This window comes from Pantherophis guttatus, chromosome 12 (assembly GCF_059756535.1).
Source record: "Pantherophis guttatus breed Tessera chromosome 12, ASM5975653v1, whole genome shotgun sequence".
In the NCBI taxonomy this organism is placed as follows: Eukaryota; Metazoa; Chordata; class Lepidosauria; order Squamata; family Colubridae; genus Pantherophis; species Pantherophis guttatus.
The window spans coordinates 25,916,520-25,935,154 of record NC_142074.1 but is presented as its reverse complement, the minus strand read 5'-3'; the positions used below and the strand labels follow the sequence as shown (position 1 = coordinate 25,935,154).

The 18,635-nt window shown below is 49.2% G+C and overlaps 1 protein-coding gene across 6 annotated transcripts in view; it reads left to right on the top strand.

The window, feature by feature from the left end:
• PLS3 (plastin 3) overlaps positions 1 to 18,635 on the top strand; it is a 35,040-nt gene that overhangs the window by 10,905 nt on the left and 5,500 nt on the right. For 3 of the 6 annotated variants that reach the window (XM_034441685.3, XM_087877541.1, XM_087877540.1), the window contains exons 2-10: positions 10,267 to 10,354; positions 11,949 to 12,112; positions 13,155 to 13,284; positions 13,952 to 14,084; positions 14,228 to 14,309; positions 14,999 to 15,164; positions 17,052 to 17,194; positions 17,646 to 17,741; positions 18,275 to 18,470. In XM_034441685.3, coding sequence (XP_034297576.2) covers positions 10,288 to 10,354; positions 11,949 to 12,112; positions 13,155 to 13,284; positions 13,952 to 14,084; positions 14,228 to 14,309; positions 14,999 to 15,164; positions 17,052 to 17,194; positions 17,646 to 17,741; positions 18,275 to 18,470 — 1,177 coding nt within the window. In that variant the 5' untranslated portion in view covers positions 10,267 to 10,287. Of the gene's footprint in view, positions 1 to 4,262; positions 5,318 to 10,266; positions 10,355 to 11,948; positions 12,113 to 13,154; positions 13,285 to 13,951; positions 14,085 to 14,227; positions 14,310 to 14,998; positions 15,165 to 17,051; positions 17,195 to 17,645; positions 17,742 to 18,274; positions 18,471 to 18,635 lie in introns of those variants that run through there. The other 3 variants (XM_034441686.3, XM_087877538.1, XM_087877539.1) reach the window with 3 other exon arrangements.

Below are 18,635 nucleotides of genomic sequence, written 5' to 3'. Positions count from 1 at the left end.
GGTAAAGTCAGCTACTTTTCATCCTTGATGATGAATTAGTTTAAAGCTTTTTTTTTTGCTTCCTTTGGGTTTCTTCTTTTATTCCAACTCCGCTCTCTTCATTCTCATTGCTTTTTGGAGGCTCCCACCCTGTTTGCTGCCCAGGAGATCTTGGGAATAAGGCCTCTTTTGCTCCCTGCAGGCTTCAGAAGAGGATTCGGGACTCCTTTCTGCCCTGGTCAAAAATTTGCAGTATTTCCCACCCAGAGGCAAGAAATCCCCACCATCCTGGTCTCTACAAGCTTGGAGAGGTGGAGAAAAACAGGGCTGCTGCTGCATGGCCCTCTCCTCCATTCAACAAATCTGCTGTGTCACCCTTTCCGAGAAGAGCAGAGCGCCCTCCCCTCCCCTCCCCCCCCAGCCTTCCTCCGTAGCTCTTGAGGGAACGGAGAGGAGGAAAGCAAGCAGCTTTTTTCCCTGGCAGAGAGGCCGAGCCTGCCGAGACACGTTCAGGCAGGTGACATGGGAGTGCTAGGAAGCCTCATCCTCTCCTGGTTCTCCTGGTCCAGGGTGCGGCTGGGGAGGTGATGCCAAAGTAGGTCAAGCTGGCATCTTTTTAGGAATCCCGGGGCCATTTTCCTGCCTTCTCATTTTTGCAGGCATTCCTCGCTCAGGGGCAAAGCTGGCTCCCACGGGCTTTTTTTGGCCTTGCTCGGAGGAGAGGTTCCTCCACGGTTGTCCTCCTCCTCTTCCTCCCATCTGGGTTATTCCAGCTTCTGCCTTCGTCTTCAGGGCGTGGAGCCGGGCAGCCGATCTTCTTACGGTGCCAAGCAAAAGCTGCTTGCTCCCGATTTCAGCATCACAGAAACCTGAGTCCTTAGCAAGGCCCCGCCAAGTTTCATTGAGGGATCATTTCCCAACGAAAGAGCCGCTTTCCCCACTATTTTCCTGCCTCCCTCTTGATTGAGGACCCATTTTACTTGAGTGCCTCCTTTGCGGCGGCCCAGAATTCAAAACTGAGGATTATCTGCCTATTTGGAAAACTTTGAGCTATGAAGGTAGCTCCTCTTTCCCAGGCTAAATCATTCTCGGCAGGGATTTGATTGAAGGAGGAGGAGGAAGTGGCAGTACTAGTGCTAGTAGCAATTCTAAGAGAAGTGGTAATAACTTTTGACATCAGCAGGATGCAAGAGAAATGGAGTGAATCCTCCCTATTTTTCTTATTCAGGTTGTTACCTCTCTTTCCGCAGAACTCTTTTCCCCTCCTTTCCCAGGGGTTCAGGGGTCTGCAACCTTAAACACTCAAAGAGCCATTTGGACCCATTTCCCAGAGAAAAGAAAACACCGGGAGCCACAAAACCCTTCCTGTGCCTGACTATTTCTTGGGCGGCCACAAAACTAGCATATGTAGTTGAATTAGACGTTCTGTTTTCTTCTGAACTTTTTGGATTTATCCATGGTTAGCCTACCGGGGGTTGAAAAGCTCAATAAATTGCATGCTGGCGGGTGTTGCACATTGGCGGTTGTGATGCATATTTTGAGTGACAGAGCTGCAGCAGAGGGGTAAAGGAGCGACATGCGGCTCCAGAGCTGCAGGTTGCTGATCCCTGCCCTAGTTGAAAGTCAAATAATAATCATTTGGGCATCTATATTCATCAAAGGGTTAAGAGCTCCTGGCTAATGTGTGGCTGGACCACAACCCAGTAGCCTCCCCCCCCCAAACTCTGGGCTGGATGCAACTGAGTTTTGCCACACTTGGGAGAACTTCTTACTCCGGTGGTTGCTGATGGCTGATCTGCAAAGGCCAGAAATGGGAGTGATGTGCACATGCCTGATCTCACGTGTGAGAGTGAAGCCTTTAGTCAGCCGATGCTCTCGGTCCTGTGCTGCAGGGTGACAAGGCGAACGCAGCCTTGATAAAAGGAGTGGGGGGTGTCACTGGGTTAGCTCACCCTGCTTAATGCAAGGATGCGTGGTCTTTTTTATCTATCATGTACTTGGAAGGTGGCCTTTAATTTTGTTGTATGAGGTGCAACGACAGTAAAGTAAAGCTTGCAAGGAGCAGGACAACCACCTGACTCCCCGAAAGCTAAGCAGGGTCAGCCTTGATGACTGTTTAAAATAGGAGTCCTCAACCCCCAGGCTGCAGCCCACTATTGGGCCGTGAGCCGTTTGGAACCGGGCCGTGGAAGTGGTGGGTGAGCGGCCAGCCGCACACATCCCCACTTGTGAGAGCCGCAGGCACTCCACGCAAATGGAATATGTGCACACTTGCCCACTGTTCCTGTGGAACCATCCCCTCTCCGGCCGGTCTGCAAAGGTTGGGGGACTCTGGTTTAAGAGGAAGCACCCGAGCGGAGTGCCAGGAGAGAAGGGCAGACGGGCAGTTCAGGAAGGCCTCGAAAGAAGGCTGGGATGGGCTCTTTTCATACTGATGGAGACGTCCGGCTGGCAGATTCTCGCTGCTGTTTCACCCTCTCTTCAGGGCCCCTGAAGGAAGCGTTAGATGTCTGCCTGCCCTGCCACTCCGGCAGGTAAGAGCGGAGGAAGCGAGGTGAAGGGTTGGGCTGGCATCTGCTTTGGATTCTTTGGGGGGCAGAAAGAGAGGTAGGAAGAGGACGTCTTCCTGGCAGAAGACTGATGTGGCCGGCCATTCACCCCTCACCTGTTTTCCTTCGGAGGACGCTGGCTCTTTCCGCTTGCCGGGAGCACAGGTGAGCAAAGAGGCTGCCTTCACCAGGCAAGGAGGCCCCGAGGCAGCCAGTGTCCTCCGGTAGCCTTCTCCCTAAGGAATTGACCGGCTCTTTCAGGTGTGCAAGAGGGAGGCGCCAGCTGATGCCAGAGCCATCCTCGGGAGCCTCAGGTGACTCTGTCCCAGGAGTCCCCCAACCAGACAGCAGTCTGCCAGCAGGCTCCGCTGGGGGAGGGGAGGGGGGCAGAATAATCAGACCTCCTTGGCAGGGGGGGGGGAGAGAGAGAGAGAGATGGCACCCCTCTCTTGTGCCCAGGCTGGCAAGGCTTCCCTCCAGCTGCTTGCTGAGACTTGCTTCTTGTCTCACAGGGAGAATTTAACTATTAATGTTCCACTGGTTTCTAAGTGTTGTTGTTATAACCAATGTAACAACCAATATATGGGTTATTATACTGGTTAGTTGTAATTGGTTATATCAACCAGGTGTCATTATATTGGCTTATGGGGTTTCTTCTACTCTATTCCCCCCCTCCTGCCTCAATGTCTAAACTCTGAGAGAGGAGGAGGGGGGCTTTCCCCACCTCTCCGATTCCGAAAAGTCATCCAGAATAACAGAGTTGAAAAGGGTCCTTGGAGGTCTTCTAGTCCAGCGGTCACCAACCTTTCGGACCTCAGGGACCACTAAATTCATAATTTTAAATCCCGTGGACCACTAATATGAATTTTTTAAAAAAGATAAGTAGTATTTTGTGCAATATAAAAAATGCAAATAATTTTTCTGCGGACCACCAAAATTTTCTCATGGTTGGTGAGCCCTGTTCTAGCCCAACCCTCTGCTCAGGCAGGAGACCATGTAAGCATTTCAGGCCACTGGTTGTCCAATCTCTTCTGGTCTCTTGCTGGGGACTAGGAACATTGGATTTAAATTCTGGCAGGTGGAGAGAGGGCCCTGAAGGGCTTTATGTTCAGCCCTGGCACATGGACGGGAGGGAGTCCGGTGGCTGCTCCACAGGTGGCCTTTTGGGTGGGTGGGGGGCGTCAGGTGGAGGGCCTGGAGCCGGAAGGGAGGCCAGACACTCTCCTGGGCTGTGATGTGTGGATGGCTTGGCTCCCAGCTCTGGTCTTTCACACACCTCTCTCTCTCTCTCCCCCCCCCCAATCCACTTTGGGAAGCAGCAGCAGCAGCTGCCGAGTTCTCGGTCAGGGCTAGGAAGGGTCACTTCTCTGGCTGATGGAAGCCCTAAGCGTGGAACTGTCGGGTTTCTCGGAGCCTCTTGAGAAATCTTGACGGGGGGGGGGGCCCTCCATGCACACACTGTTGGGTTGGCAGGGCCCCCCACTCCTGCCTGGGGCAGAAAAAGAAAAGGCTGCCGGATGGAGAAGAAAAGCCCTTTACGTCTGAGGATGCCCACAAATGACACCGGGGTGGGGGTGGGGGAGAGGCCTGTGGTTTTCCAAGCACCCCCCCCCCACTGCCCCCTTCTTGCTGCTGTAATTATCTGATGCATTCAGCAGCAGGACTTTCGGGAAAGCTGACCCTGCTCCCGACAGGCCGGATCTATGATTTGTCTGCGGCAGGCGAGGAGACGGCAGTCGGCAGGGGTGTGTGTGTGTGTGTGTGTGTGCCCCTGCGCAAGTGTTCAAGTTTTGCTGTGTAATGCACGATTCCAGCCCAAGAGGGCCGACAGCAGCAGCCTCCTCTCGTTTGCTGGCAGGAAATGTTTTGACTTGCTTGCCTGGAATTACGGCTGTAAAGAATGCTGGGCTTCCAGATCTAACGTTCGTCCGGGGCGTGGGAGAAGGCCCCATCTCGGGGCTGGGCCGGGCTGAGAAGAGCTGCTCCCTCGGGGGTCCCACCGGGAGAGGTAAGGGGGCTCCGAGCCTGGCTCCACTCTGCTGCAGTGCAGGTGGGGGGTTTGTGTGAGGGACGTGGGAGATTCGGCTTGTCAACCTTCCTTCTGTACACTTAACTTTTCTTCTGTCTTCCTCCGCCTTCCTCTCCGTCTCGGGTTTCCTGCCAGTCTGTCTGATGGGAGGATGGAGGAAATGAACGCTGAATGACACACACAAAGAAGAGAGAGGTCCTTTTGGATGTTTGTGTATTCTCTGGGTCCAGCAGAGCTGCTCCCTTCCGCTGTGCATGGGGAGACTTTGGGGGTTCACCAGGCTAAGAGCGCCGGTTCTGATTTGCTTCCCGTTGAAAGCCTTGGGAAGGGGGCCCGTTTGCTGACTCGCACTGGGGCGGAGCAGCTGGGAACAGTCATGTAGCACATCTGGAGAAGGTCTAAGATGGAAGTGCGAGTCAGCGTACCGGGTAAGGAAAACATCTGGCCGGTGCTTTTCTTGTGAGAGGCTGCAGCAGCTGCTGGGAGGCTGCTGCTGGAAATCCTGGGGGATCAAAGAGATCCAGAGAGGCCTGAACTTTGGAAGGTCCCAGAGAGCCCCGGGAATCCTGGCCTGGAGGTGGCGGAGGCGCCATGCTTGCCTAACTGGCGGAGTTGATCCTGTGCTGGCGTGACTGGCGGTTTGTAGACAGAGGTGTGCCGTTGTTTTCAGGAGGAATTCAGTGTGGGCCGTGATGTAATGCCAAACGGAAAGAGCACCTTGTGTCTCTCCTCCTGAAACTGGTAACCGGATGCCCAGCAGGTACAAGATTTGGGAGCAAGACAAGGGAGAGGGAGAGGATGCCCAGGCTGGTTGCAGTGATTCCAGATCACTCAAGACAGGAGGTCTGAAAAGCAGCCTTGTGCAAAGGCCGCTGAGGGTGGTTGGGTGGGAGAGTGTTTCCTTTTCTCCCCAGGAATGTCTTTGCCAGCATGTTGGGAATTCTCTCTTCCCCCTCCCACCCTGCCACCACCATCCCGCCCCCTTCCTTCCTCCGGAATGTGCTGTTATAATCAGCAATATTTGGGCCATCTCGTGATTGGGGCGGCTGCTTCTGCCTGGGACTTCTGAGCAGCTGAATCTGCTGGGGGTGGGGTGGGGTGGGGAAAGATCTTTTCTAAGAGCATTTTTCTCCTTTGGAGGTGGCAAAAATAAATACATGAACCATGTCCCTGGAGAACCTCCCTCTCAAAGAAGGGAGGCCTAAGGGACAACGGCTGCTCCTCCAGGTAGGGCTGTAAAAAAAAAGTTAAAACTTTCCTGGAGCGAAGGCACTTCAGGAAATACAAGCTCCTGGGAATTCTGCGATACGGGTAGCCTGCCTGAGTCACCTTATCTGAGCAGTGGCTAAAGAGTTGGAGAATACAAGAGATTGACCTCCTCAACTTGCTTATTTCATAGCCAACTGATCGATTGCTTGGAAGAGGAGCTAACTTCTCCCTGGGGAAGCAGGGGGGAGCTGAAGGGTGTGTAAGGTAAAGGTAAAGGTTCCCCTCGCACATACGTGCTAGTCGTTCCCAAATCTAGGGGGCGATGCTCATCTCCGTTTCAAAGCCGAAGAGCCAGCACTGTCCGAAGACGTCTCCGTGGTCATGTGGCCGGCATGACTCAACGCCAAAGGCGCACGGAACGCTGTTCCCTTCCCACCAAAGATGGTCCCTATTTTTCTACTTGCATTTTTTTTACCTGCTTTCGAACTGCTAGGTTGGCAGAAGCTGGGACAAGTCACAGGAGCTCACCCCATTACGCGGCACTAGGGATTCGAACCGCTGAACTGCCGACCTTTTGATCGACAAGCTCAGCATCTTAGCCACTAAGCTATAGGGTGTGTAGATTCCCATACAATAAATGGGTAGCTTCTTTCTTGGGTGCCTTTGCAAAACTTTTTTTTTTTTTAAAGAAGAGCTGTTTGTTATGCTATCAAAGGACTCTCCGTGCACCGAGTAAAGCTACGTTTCATTTCAAGGTGCTGAGAGGTTTGTAAAGTATGTGGGCAGTGAGACGCCCTCCCTCCCCCAGGTCACCCTTCTTGGTGTGATAAGAGCAGCAGGTGCGTCCTTCCCAGCCTGGAATTGGGGAGGGGACTGGGCTCACCCCTCCCTCATTGGAGCTGACCTTAGAAAGCGCTAATGCATTTCTCTCCACCTGTTTTTCTCAAATTTCCAAGGAGAATTTAAGAGCATTAACTGAGGTGAAGATGCATCATGTCTAGAGAATTTTCTGTGTCTCCCACCCCCTCCATGTCCATTTTGCCTGTTGCACATTTAAAAGAGGAAAGGACTGACCCTCACCAGGACCAGAAAGCATGGGGAAACTCTGATTAGGCTTCATTGAGAGCAAAATCTCACCACTGCAGCTAGTTGGAAATATTTTAGTTCATCCCTGCGCTGTGTGTGTTCCGGTCTGTGAGAATTCATTTGGAAAAGATGCACCTGGAGAAAAACAAATTCAAATTCCCCCCCAGTGTTTTCTTTAGCAAGATGAATGGGAAAGGCAGGTGTTGTGTGCAAAGATTCCAGCAGTCAAACTGTATTCCGTGGAGCACCGATATATGATATATCTCCCGCATGTTAGGGTGGAGTCTCTCGAAGGCTTTTTCTCACAGTCTCGTAGTGCCCCAGAGGGGAGGCGTCTCCCTTCACTGAGGGTGGGGAGGTTTGCAGTTGGTTGGATCTTTATCAGTCTGGGAACCAAGACTTAGATAGGGGTGGCCGTATGTCTGGGTGCTGCAGTGATTGATTCCTTCCCTGAACGGGGAGTTGGACTGGATTAAGGTTTTTGTTTTGTTTTTTAATTTGATTTATATGCCGCCCTTCTCCGGAGACTCAGGGCGGCTTACAATGCGTTAAGCAATAGCCTTCATCCTTTTGTATATTTATACAAAGTCAGCTTATTGCCCCCACAATCTGGGTCCTCAATTTACCTACCTTAGAAAGGATGGAAGGCTGAGTCAACCTTGAGCCGTGAGGTTTGATTGTTGGACTAGATCAAAGAAGAGGGAGTCAAGCTATTCTCCAAAGCACCTGAGGGCAGGACAAGAAGCGATGGGTGGAAACTAATCAAGGAGAGAAGCAACTTAGAACTAAGGAGGAATCTCCTGACAGTGAGAACAGAAATTTCTAACCAGTGGAACCGAAGGTGTGAGTGCTTCATCACTGAAGGCTTTTAAGAAGCGACTGGACAGTTACTTGCTTGAGCAGGGGGTTGGACTAGAAGACCTCCAAGGTCCCTTCCAGCTTTATTCTGATTGATGGATTCCCAACCTTGGCCACTTGAAGATGGGTGGACTTCTGGGAGTTGGAAGTCCACCCATCTTCAAATGGCCAAGGTTGGGAAACCATGGACTAGATACTCTCCTTCACTTCCACGTGGCCTTACCGTTGACTTTCCCTTCGGTTTCTGGAAAAATCAGATGCCAGCCAGCTCCTTTCCAGTAGGGAAGAATGACCTTCTTCCCAAGAGACCTTTCAATGCCCTTTAAGCTGACCTTATTCAGGAGCCCACAAATGTTAATGCCACTATGTGACCTACAATAAAAAAAATCACAGTTCCCCCCAGAAAGTTTTCCAAACCCCAAGTCTGGAAAACTTCCCAAAGCAGAGAAGAGGCTAGGAACAGCAGTCTCTGCCCTCTCCTGGCCATGCTCCTACTTGGAGTACAAAACCCCAAACCCCAATGGGAAAGGCCGGAGCCCTCCAGGAGGTGGAAATGGATCTCTGCCTGTTGACCTCCTCCTGGATCTCCTGCAGCTTCTGGTGTGGCTCTTGGTGGGTCCGGCCTGAGTCAGGCTGATGTCATTGAGGCTGGCGACTTCCTCCAGATTGTCCTCCCGCCTGGGCGTTCCCTGACCTCGGGGTTTACTCCTACTAGTAAAAGCAACACTTAACTAATTAGGGAGCGAAGGCCTCCTCGGCTTAAAGACATAACCGTCTCATCAGCAAAATGCGGGTTAGAGGGGTAGCCTGCAGTTTTGTAAAGTGGCAAATTCTGTTCCGTTTTCCGAAATTGTGTCTGGGGCCAGCCTGATGGTTCGTGCCTTTTAAAATGGGATAATTTCACGTCTCCTGGTGAGCCGCGGAGTGTTATGCAATGCCTGGGCTATAAAATAGGGACGATTTTTGGCATGGAGGGAATTTAGCAAACAAGGAAACGGCTCATCCCTTCGGGCTGCCAGGCGGCTGCTGCTGCAGAAAAGTAGGAGATGGTTCAACACCCCCTCCCTGCTTGTTTACCTAGAAGAAAATGGGCCTAAGGACAGGAAAATTCCCAACGGAAAAAGAAGAATTGCTCCAGATCAGAGATGAACCAGCCGGAAGGAAGGAAGGGAGGGAGGGAATGTCAGGTAGCCTAGTGGTGAAATCCAATTTTTTTTACTATTGGTTCTGTGGGCGTGGCCTGGTGGGCATGGCAGGGGAAGGATACTGCAAAATCCCCATTCCCTCCCCATTCCTGGGGGAAAATCTCCATTCCCACCCCACTCCTGGGGGAAGGATATTGCAAAATCTCCATTCCCAACCCACTCTGGGGCCAGCCAGAGGTAGTATTTGCTGGTTCTCCGAACTGTTCAAAATTTCCGCTACCGGTTCTCCAGAACCTGTCAGAACCTGCTGGATTTCACCCCTGAGGTAGCCTCTTCCAACAAGAAGACCCAGCCAACCGACCGACCGACCGGTGGAGCCAAATGATTCTCTGGGCTGCAAACATTTTCATTGCGCTGGATGGCTTGCAGCTGGGGAAAATGTGTGTGTGGAGGGGGAGAACTACGCCGCAAACAGGGAGGGGGTGTTCCCTGGGCTTCCACCAAGCAAACCTACTGGCAGGCAGCAGCTTCTGCCGTGTGATGGTACTTGTTGGTCAAGGCTGCTTTTCTGGACACCTGTTCCCTGGCCAGAAAGATCCACGGACAGCTCCTGGGTTTACTTTTCCTCCCTGCTGTTTGTGAGTTTTCTCCAGCTTTTCACCTGGTGGATTGAGCCTGGACCTGGGCGGAGTTAATTCCTTGCCAAGGGGGTGGCTAGCTTTAATCCTGGATAGTTACTAGCCCCAAGGGAGGAGGAGGAGGCCTCCCTGCTAAAACCCTGAAACTCCTTGGGTCAGTTTCGGTTCTCAATCCAGCCTCCCCTCCCTCCCTCCTCCCCATCTCGGTTGTATGTGTGCTCAAGAGCTCCGTCCTCACCACCGAGTGTTTGCTAGGACCGTTTGTGTATTTGCTTAAGACCTGGATGTCCCTTGGTGACAGAAAACCAGGAGGCCCAAACAAGTTTGAGAAGAGGACCGAATGAGGAGGGGATCTTTTCAGCCGACACGAAGCAGCTGAAGCAGCGTCTCTTTTAGTGCAGTCGCCGGTGTTAAAAACAGGGTGTTTAACAGATCCCACAAAAAGCACTGATGAATTTCAGGATTTGTTGTAGCAAAAAATCCCGAGTCTGGTAATGCCTTCTTTGAACCTCTTAGAAGGTTTTGTGGGCTGTGGCTCTACATCTTCGGGGGTTTACTCTAGTGTAACGTAGAATCCTTCCTAAAGACTCAAGCGTTCCTCCATGCCGGATGAGAGGTGTAACCCTTTAGCTGCATAATAACACAACCCTGGCAAAATTAATCAGCTGAATGAACCTTATTAGATATGGATTTGTGTTCCTAATTTATTGTTTTTTTCTTTTCTTTCTCTCTCTCTCTCTCTCTCTCTCCCCTCCCTCCTGCTCCTTTTTTAGGTGTTGTGTTAATGCGCAAAAATGGCCAACACCACACAGATATCCAAAGATGAGCTAGAGGAACTCAGGGAGGCCTTTTCCAAAGTTGGTAAGTGGTTCTGTTTGTGCCAGAATCAGGCCTGATGCATTTGGCTTGGACCCGTTTCCCAGAACTTTGTTTATTTTTGCCATCATAAACATTTTCTAGTATTTTACTTCCTTTTCACCAATTACACTTACTTAACTTCTGATTTGAAAAAAGATAAGGCTCCCTCCTTCGATTTCAGTACAGGTAGTTCTTGACTTAATAACTGGCCACTTAACAGCCATTTGAAGTTAGGACGGACCTCCCCAGAGCTACTCACAACCCAGTTTTGAAGTTCCAAAGGCTGCCCCACCCCCACCCATCCCTGCAGTCATAGGTCTGCATTTTGGGTGCTCGGCACAGGCTATTTGCAGCCTCTTGTGGTCTCGTGACCATGATTTATGACGTGTTTTATGGAAACCAGAGTTTACTTTTAGTTTCTAGCAAAAAAATAAAAATAAAAATGCTCATTGGATACAGTGGGTGGACTTAACAACTGTTGTAAAACAAAAGTTGTAAAATCCGGCACGCTCACATGTTGAGCTGTTGAACCAACTGTGGCTCCAACTAAGTCAAGGGCTGAGCTTTTTTGGGGTGCATTTGATAGCACCCTGAAGGTAAGGTCAGGCCCATTTGTTGAGAGGGAACGGATCCTGGTGGAGCCGGCATCCAGTTTCTCTCGCATCTTCTGGATGGACAGCTGGGATGCGGCTCTTGTTTTGACAGCCAGAGAAGGATAATATACAGCCCCCTTCCCCCCCCTTTTTTCTGTCTCAAAATAGTCTTTATGACTCTACATTTCCTTGCTGGCCAAAAAAAGAGAGTATCTCTTTCCTAGCTGTGACTGTTTTGAAATTAGCCACCAAAACCTGAAAGAATTAAAGGTGAAGGTTCCCCTCGCACATATGTGCCAGTCGTTCCTGACTCTAGGGGGCAGTGGTCATCTCCGTTTCAAAGCCAAAGAGCCAGCACTGTCCGAAGACGTCTCCGTGGTCATGTGGCTGGCATGACTCAACGCCAAAGGCGCACGGAACGCTGTTCCCTTCCCGCCAAAGGTAGTTCCTATTTTTCTACTTGCATTTTGTACCTGCTTTCCAATGGCTTGGTTGGCAGAAGCTGGGACAAGTCACGGGAGCTCATCCCGTTACGCGGCAGCACTAGGGATTCGAACCGGTGAACTCAGTGGTGGGCGAACCGGTAGTAGTGGCAGTGGGAGGTTCCGCCCACCCACCTGGACAAGCTCAGTGTCTTAGCCACTGAGCCACTGCGTCCCATATTCTGAAAGAATTAGCCTTGCAAAAAAAAAAAAAATCTGCAGAATTTAGCTTTAGACCGGGCAAGTGGAGCAGGAGGTGGCGAATGGCCTCCAATGACTTTGGATGTTGAGCTTGCAGTAGGACAGGGGTCTCCAACCTTGGCAACTTTAAGTCTCGTGGACTTCAACTCCCAGGAAGCTATGCTGGCTGAGGAATTCTGGGAGTTGAAGTCCAGAAGTCTTAAAAGTTACCAAGGTTGGAGACCCCTTCAGTAGGGTGTGGGCATAAGGGGGCTTGAGATCAGGCCCCTGCCTTGTTCCTGCTCCGATTTTCCCACTCTCTCTTTGTTTTCCACCTGAAAGATCTCAACAGCAACGGTTTCATCTGTGATTATGAGCTGCACGAACTCTTCAAGGAAGCCAACCTTCCCCTCCCGGGATACAAAGTCCGAGAGATCATCCAGAAGCTCATGATCGAGGGAGACAAGAACAAAGATGGAAAGATCAGCTTTGAAGAGTTTGTTTACGTAAGGCTGGTGTTAGTCCTCTGATTCCCCCAAACTCTGGGCAGCGGCTTCTCCTGGGAGACCATCCTTCAGTCCTTCATCCATGCATTTATTCACCCTATTATTCTACCACCCATCGCAGCCATTTTCTGGACAGACTTAAAATGTGTGAAGCACCAAAACAATGTTGAAAGCAGCAGAGCAGAGAAAGCCGAGCCAGCAAATTGGGGGTTCCTCAGAATTAAATTACGGTGGATTAATCCAGGACCTTCTAAAAGGTTCCACCTCTGGGTTCCCGTTTCTCTGCTGCTGAAACCCGAAAGAATAACAAAATAAAAGAGTTGGACAGGACCTTGGAGGTCTTCTAGTCCAAGCCCCCTCCCCAAGGTAGGAGACCTTATTGCAAATAGCTGTCCAAACTTTTCTTTAAAATCTCTTGTGATGGAGCCCCCACAACTTCTATTATTTATTAATTATTATTTTATTAATTAAATTTCTATACCACCCTTCTCCAAATAGGACTCAGGGCGGTGCACAGCCTAAGTAAAAACAGAGCATACAAAATTTAAAAAACAGTATTAAAATAATTAAATATTTTGGCCGTAAATTAAAACAACCCAATTTAAAATCAATTTAAAATTTAGCTCAAGCCAGCCCTTCTAGAGACAAGTTCTTCCACTGATTAATTTTCCAACTGTCAGGAATTTTTTCCTCACCTCTAAGTTGGTTGTCTCCTTGATTAGTGTCCGTGCATTACTTCTTGTCCAGCCCTTCAGAGAATAGGTTGACCCCCTCTTCTTTCTGGCAACCCCTCAAATGTTGGAAGACTGCTATCACGGCACCTCTAGTCTCTCAGAAGAGTCTTCAGGATTGGTGTGGGACTCTCCTGCCCCCCAGGTCCTCTTCTCTTCTCTCCCAGAACTTATTCTGGGTTCTATCCCAGGATTCTACTAGATCCTGGCTAGATAGACTTTGGCAACTGTGACACAAGACCCATCCATCTTCAGATGCTTCCACAAGACCCTCAAGTCCCTGAAATAATTGTGCACATTTACATTTGCAGATCTTCCAAGAAGTGAAAAGCAGCGATGTGGCCAAGACCTTCCGCAAAGCCATCAATCGGAAGGAAGGCATCTGCGCCATCGGGGGCACTTCGGAGTTGTCCAGCGAAGGCACCCAACACTCGTACTCAGGTGCTGCCCGGGAGCTTCCTCTCCCCTCCTGGCCCTGCCAGGCCTGTGACTGGCACTTTTCTGCCCTTCCTACATCTGCCGTGAAGTTCTCACAGCTGCCCAAACATCTTCTGTAGACCACAACATCAAGGTGCCCTTTGTGGCCAAAGTCCCAATGGTTAAGCCAGTTTATTTTCTTCTCCACCTTCCTTGACAGACCCAATATCCTAATATCCATTAGGTCTGTAGTCCCGGTTCTTGAGTGATCTAAAGCAGGGAGAAAGTCTATCTCGGGATTTTTCTAATACAGGTAATCCTCAACTGACCGTTTGTTGAAACACAGTTGAAAGTTATAATGGTTTCTGGCCAAAAGCCATTTCAGTTCCAATTGTGGTCATAAGTTGAGGACTGTCTGTAATTAATGCAGCATTGATGCATTGGTGCCCAAGGGGACGAGAAGGGTAAAATGGAAGACATGGTGTTGCAATGCAAGCCCCACCCTTCCAACTTCAAGGGGAGAACTGGCATTGAGTCTCATATCTATTCTCTTGCCTTGGCAAACTGTTGTACCCCATCCCATCCTACTGCCCCCCCCCAGGTGCCAGTGGGGGGCTTTGAGCTGCAGCGTTGGTCGGTTTGCCCACTGGTGTCCCTTGAGTGTTAATCTCGGGGCCTCTCTCTACTCCAGAGGAGGAGAAATACGCCTTTGTGAACTGGATCAACAAAGCTTTGGAAAATGACCAGGATTGCAAGCATGTCATTCCCATGAACCCAAACACAGATGACCTCTTCAAAGCTGTCGGGGACGGGATCGTCTTGTGGTGAGTCTCCTGCCCTGGGGCAATGCCCATGGCGGTGGGAGGTGGGCAGGAGAAGCCCCCGCGAAGAGGAAGCCTATTCTCCGTTCTCTCTAATGCCGTGGATTCCCGACTGGGTGTCCGTTTTCCTTCTTCTTTCCCTGCAGTAAAATGATCAACCTCTCCGTCCCTGACACCATTGATGAACGAGCCATCAACAAGAAGAAACTTACCCCATTCATAATTCAGGTGGGGGTCCATTGTTTCCCAGGTCTTCTCCCCCCCCACAGCTTAAATAATGCTGGGTTTGTTCGAGATCCAAGGGGGCGGCTGGGAGAGGGGATGGGTTTTGTTTGCTTTTAATTATTAAAAGAGGCTTTTGTGCTGAACTCTTTGTTGGACGTTGAAAGCAGAACCTTTCCCAACAGAAGAGAGGGTGCTCAGTAAATATTAATTGCAATCAAAGAGGAAGAGAAGCCAATGCTGCATTTGGCATCTATTCAAGTGGGGAAACTATCAGGAGCTTTTCAATTAGATTGCCCCCTCTCCACTTCTTCTCTTCCTCCCTCCCTCTTTTTCCTCTCTTTCTCTTTCCTCCTCCCTTTTTTCTTTCCTCCTCCATCTTTTTTTCCTTTTCTCTCCTCTCTTCCCTCCTTCATCAGTTACTGGCGCCTCAAGTCTTATCTTGCTCTGGCAGTGAGAAAGCAAGACATTTCTCTGTTGTTTTCAGCCTGCTATCTCTCCCGTTCAAGGTTGGCAAGGCAGGGAGTTTTAAATGTTTTGGTTCAGAGAAGCATTTGTTTAACGTCCCTCATCGGGTGGCCGATGGTGTGGAAGAGATTCATGGCCTCTGTAGGCGTCGCATCCTGAGCTGACCTGAATCTCACAGCCTCAAGGCTGCAGATGACTTCCTATTTAAAAGACTTCTCCGTTTGCAGGAAAATCTGAATTTGGCTCTCAATTCTGCTTCCGCCATTGGGTGCCACGTGGTCAACATTGGAGCAGAGGATTTAAGGGAAGGAAAGCCCCATCTGGTCCTTGGCCTTCTCTGGCAGATTATCAAGATTGGCTTGTTTGCCGATATTGAACTCAGCAAAAATGAAGGTAAGAGAAGCTCATCTGGGCCTCTGCTGGGAGGTTGTTCCATTGCCAGTGGCTCATTTCCACTGTTGGTTGCAGAGGGCATTGAATGGGTTTGAGCATGGCTGGACTAGCCTTTGACGGGGGAAAGTTATAGGATGGGATGAACAAGTAACGGGATCAGAGGTGGATTCCAGCAGGTTCTGACCAGTTCTGGAGAACCGGTAGCGGAAATTTTGAATAATTCGGAGAACCGGTAGTAAAAATTCTGACTGGCCCCGCCCCCTATTCTCTATTCTCTGCCTCCTGAGTCCCAGCTGATCGGGAGGAAATGGGGATTTTGCAGTAACCTTCCTCTGGAGTGGGGAGGGAATGGTGATTTTACAGTATCCTTCCCCTGCCATGCCCACCAAGCCACACCCAAAGAACCGGTAGTAAAAATTTTTGAAACCCAACCACTGAATGGGATGGGAATAGAATAGAATAGAATAGAATAGAATAGAATAGAATAGAATAGAATAGAATAGAATTGAATTGAATTGAATTGAATTGAATTGAATTGAATTGAATTGAATTGAATTGAATTGAATTGAATTGAATTGAATTGAATTCTTTATTGGCCAAGTGTGATTGGACACACAAGGAATTTGTCTTTGGTGCTTAAGCTCTCAGTGTACATAAAAAGAAAAGATACATTTGTCAAGAATCATAAGGTACAACACTTAATGATAGTCATAGGGAACAAATAAGCAATCAAATCATACTAGGAAAACAATCAATATGAATCATAAGGATACCAGCAACAAGTTACAGTCATACAGTCCTAAGTGGGAGGAGATGGGTGATAGGAGCAATGAGAAGATTAATAGTAATAGCAATGCAGACTTAGTGAATAGTTTGACAGTGTTGAGGGAATTATTTGTTTAGCAGAGTGATGGCGTTGGGGAAAAAACTGTTCTTGTGTCTAGTTGTTCTGGTTGTGCTCAACATTCATTTAAGCGCTGTGCAAGGAATGGGATATGCCAGCAGGATGTCCACACTGGTGTTTTTCTAACTTGGCAACTTTAAGAGGTATGGACTTCAACCCAGAATCCCCTAGTTAGCATGGGGAATTCTGGGAGCTGAAGTCCACACAAAGTTGCCAAATTTGAAAAGCCTTGGTCTAAATAACCAACAATTAAGCCAAAGTGTTTCCTAAATGGGTTAGTTCAGAAGTGTACAGTATCTCCTTTCTTTCTACATAAGAATAAGATGACAAATTTTGTTTTCCAAAGGCTAAGCATTTGGCCAGAGAAGTTTGCTCCCGCCCTCTTCGAATACCAAAATAGCCACAGTCTCTCTTGGCCACATCGAATAGACTGGTTTATGCTTCCCATAAATTAAAACCCTCATTTGACCTTATTTTGGTTTCATAATCCAGCATAATAAAAAGAAAGAAAGAAAGAAAGAAAACATCTGCCAAGGACTTAACCCTCAAAGTCATTAATTTGCTTCCCTTGTAAATAAAGTGAAGAGATCAAATCTAAGGATTAAGATTTAGCAGAGGCAATTTTTAAAGAATTCTAATAAACCGCTTAGCGTTCAATTGATTTCTCTGAATGGTTTTGAGAGCCAGCATGCTGTGGTAGTCAAAGACTTGGGCCAGGACTAGGAGTTCCCTGTCCAAATCCACCCTCAGTCCTGCAGACTTATGGGGTGACTTTGGACCAGTTGCCCTCTCAGCTTCAGCCTGGTCCATCCTTTTGCAACAGTGGGGATGAAACGAAAAGACCTCTCCATGGAAGCCTCCAGGATCTCTTGGGGCACATGAGGGTTTGCATCTACTGAAGAGACAAATGAAGTGTGTTCCTTGGGGAGGGTGAACCATGAACTGGGGGCCTGCAGTGAGACTTCCCTCTCTCCCCTTTTCAGCATTGGCTGCCTTGCTGTGTGATGGGGAGACTTTGGAGGACCTGATGAAGCTGTCCCCAGAAGAGCTTCTCCTGCGATGGGCCAACTACCACCTGGAGAGCGCCGGGTGGCACAAGATCAATAACTTCAGCTCTGAGATAAAGGTATTGGAGGCCTCGGTGGGAGGAGGTCCATGCAAGTCTTCCATTTGGGAAGGGGGGGGGCGTCCAGGGAGTTTGTTCTGGATTAAGTGACTTACATCCTTAGCCTTCTCTCAGTCCAAATTATTGTCCATCTAACCTTCTTAATTCTCTTCTCCCCTATGCTGTCCGGACTTTCTTTCTCTTTCTCGTTCTCTCTCTCTCCTTTGGCTTTTTCTCTTTTGATTTTGCAAGCTTTCCGACTTCCATAACTCTGTCAAGGTACTGGAACCCTTCCTACTTCTGACTAACATATTACATCACATGGGATTGATTCATAACATTGGGCTGAAAAAACTCAGCTGCTTCTTTCTCAACCTCAGGCTGGCTGGGGAATTCTGGGAGTTGAAGTCCACCCATCTCAAAGTTGAAAGACCCTGTTCTAATCTCCTTTGTCTGGTTCTGCCTCCTCCAGGACTCCAGAGCCTACTTCCATCTCCTCAACCAAATTTCCCCCAAAGGACAAAAGGAAGGAGAACCACAAATCAACATCAACATGTCAGGCTTCAATGTGAGTATGGGTCTTGGTGGCCTGCTGGGAACCTTGGAATTACCATTCTACTAATCCTCTCAATAGAAGCTGTATTTCCCACCCAATGATGTCGGTGGCCAGCATTTGGAGTTATTAGAGGGTTCTAATATTATTAGAGAGAACTTGGTTCTCTCGTTGTCTTCTGGTTTCAAGCATTCGCTCTACCAAGCAACACTTAGGAACCCTTCACCAGGGACAGTCTGGCTGGTTTTCACTGTCAAAATGCATGTAATTCTTTATTTGAAGACCTCGTAGAAGGAGGTCTATGCTAGTCTATGATGGTTCTCTTCATCGGGAACTCCTTCTGTGAAGAACATCCCAAAGGGGGGGAAACATAAAAAGAAATCAAGATGGCGGCCTCAAAGCCCGATTGTGGCTGCCATCTTCATATCCCTGTGGGTCCTGTGGTCTTCCAGATCTCAGAGCCTGCCTTTGAAAAGACTTCTCCCAAAGTAGTGGCTTCATCTAACCCAACATCAGAAAGTACCATCTGTGCCATTCCTTCTCTGCAGGAGAAAGATGACCTCAAGAGGGCCGAGTGCATGCTCCAGCAAGCAGATAGACTGGGCTGTCGGCAGTTTGTTACCCCGGCAGATGTTGTGAGCGGCAACCCCAAGCTGAATTTGGCCTTCGTGGCCAACTTGTTCAACAAGTACCCAGCCCTCACCAAACCTGAAAATCAAGATATTGACTGGACATTGCTAGAAGGTGAGAAGTTTCTCCTTCTGTGTGATTAATAGGAGGGGGTGAGAGAGAAAGAGAGGGGAGGAGGAGAAGGAGGAGGAGGGAGAGAGGGAGGGAAGGAAGGAAGGAAGGAAGGAAGGAAGGAAGGAAGGAAGGAAGGAAGGAAGGAAGTTGTCTTTGCATCTTTGT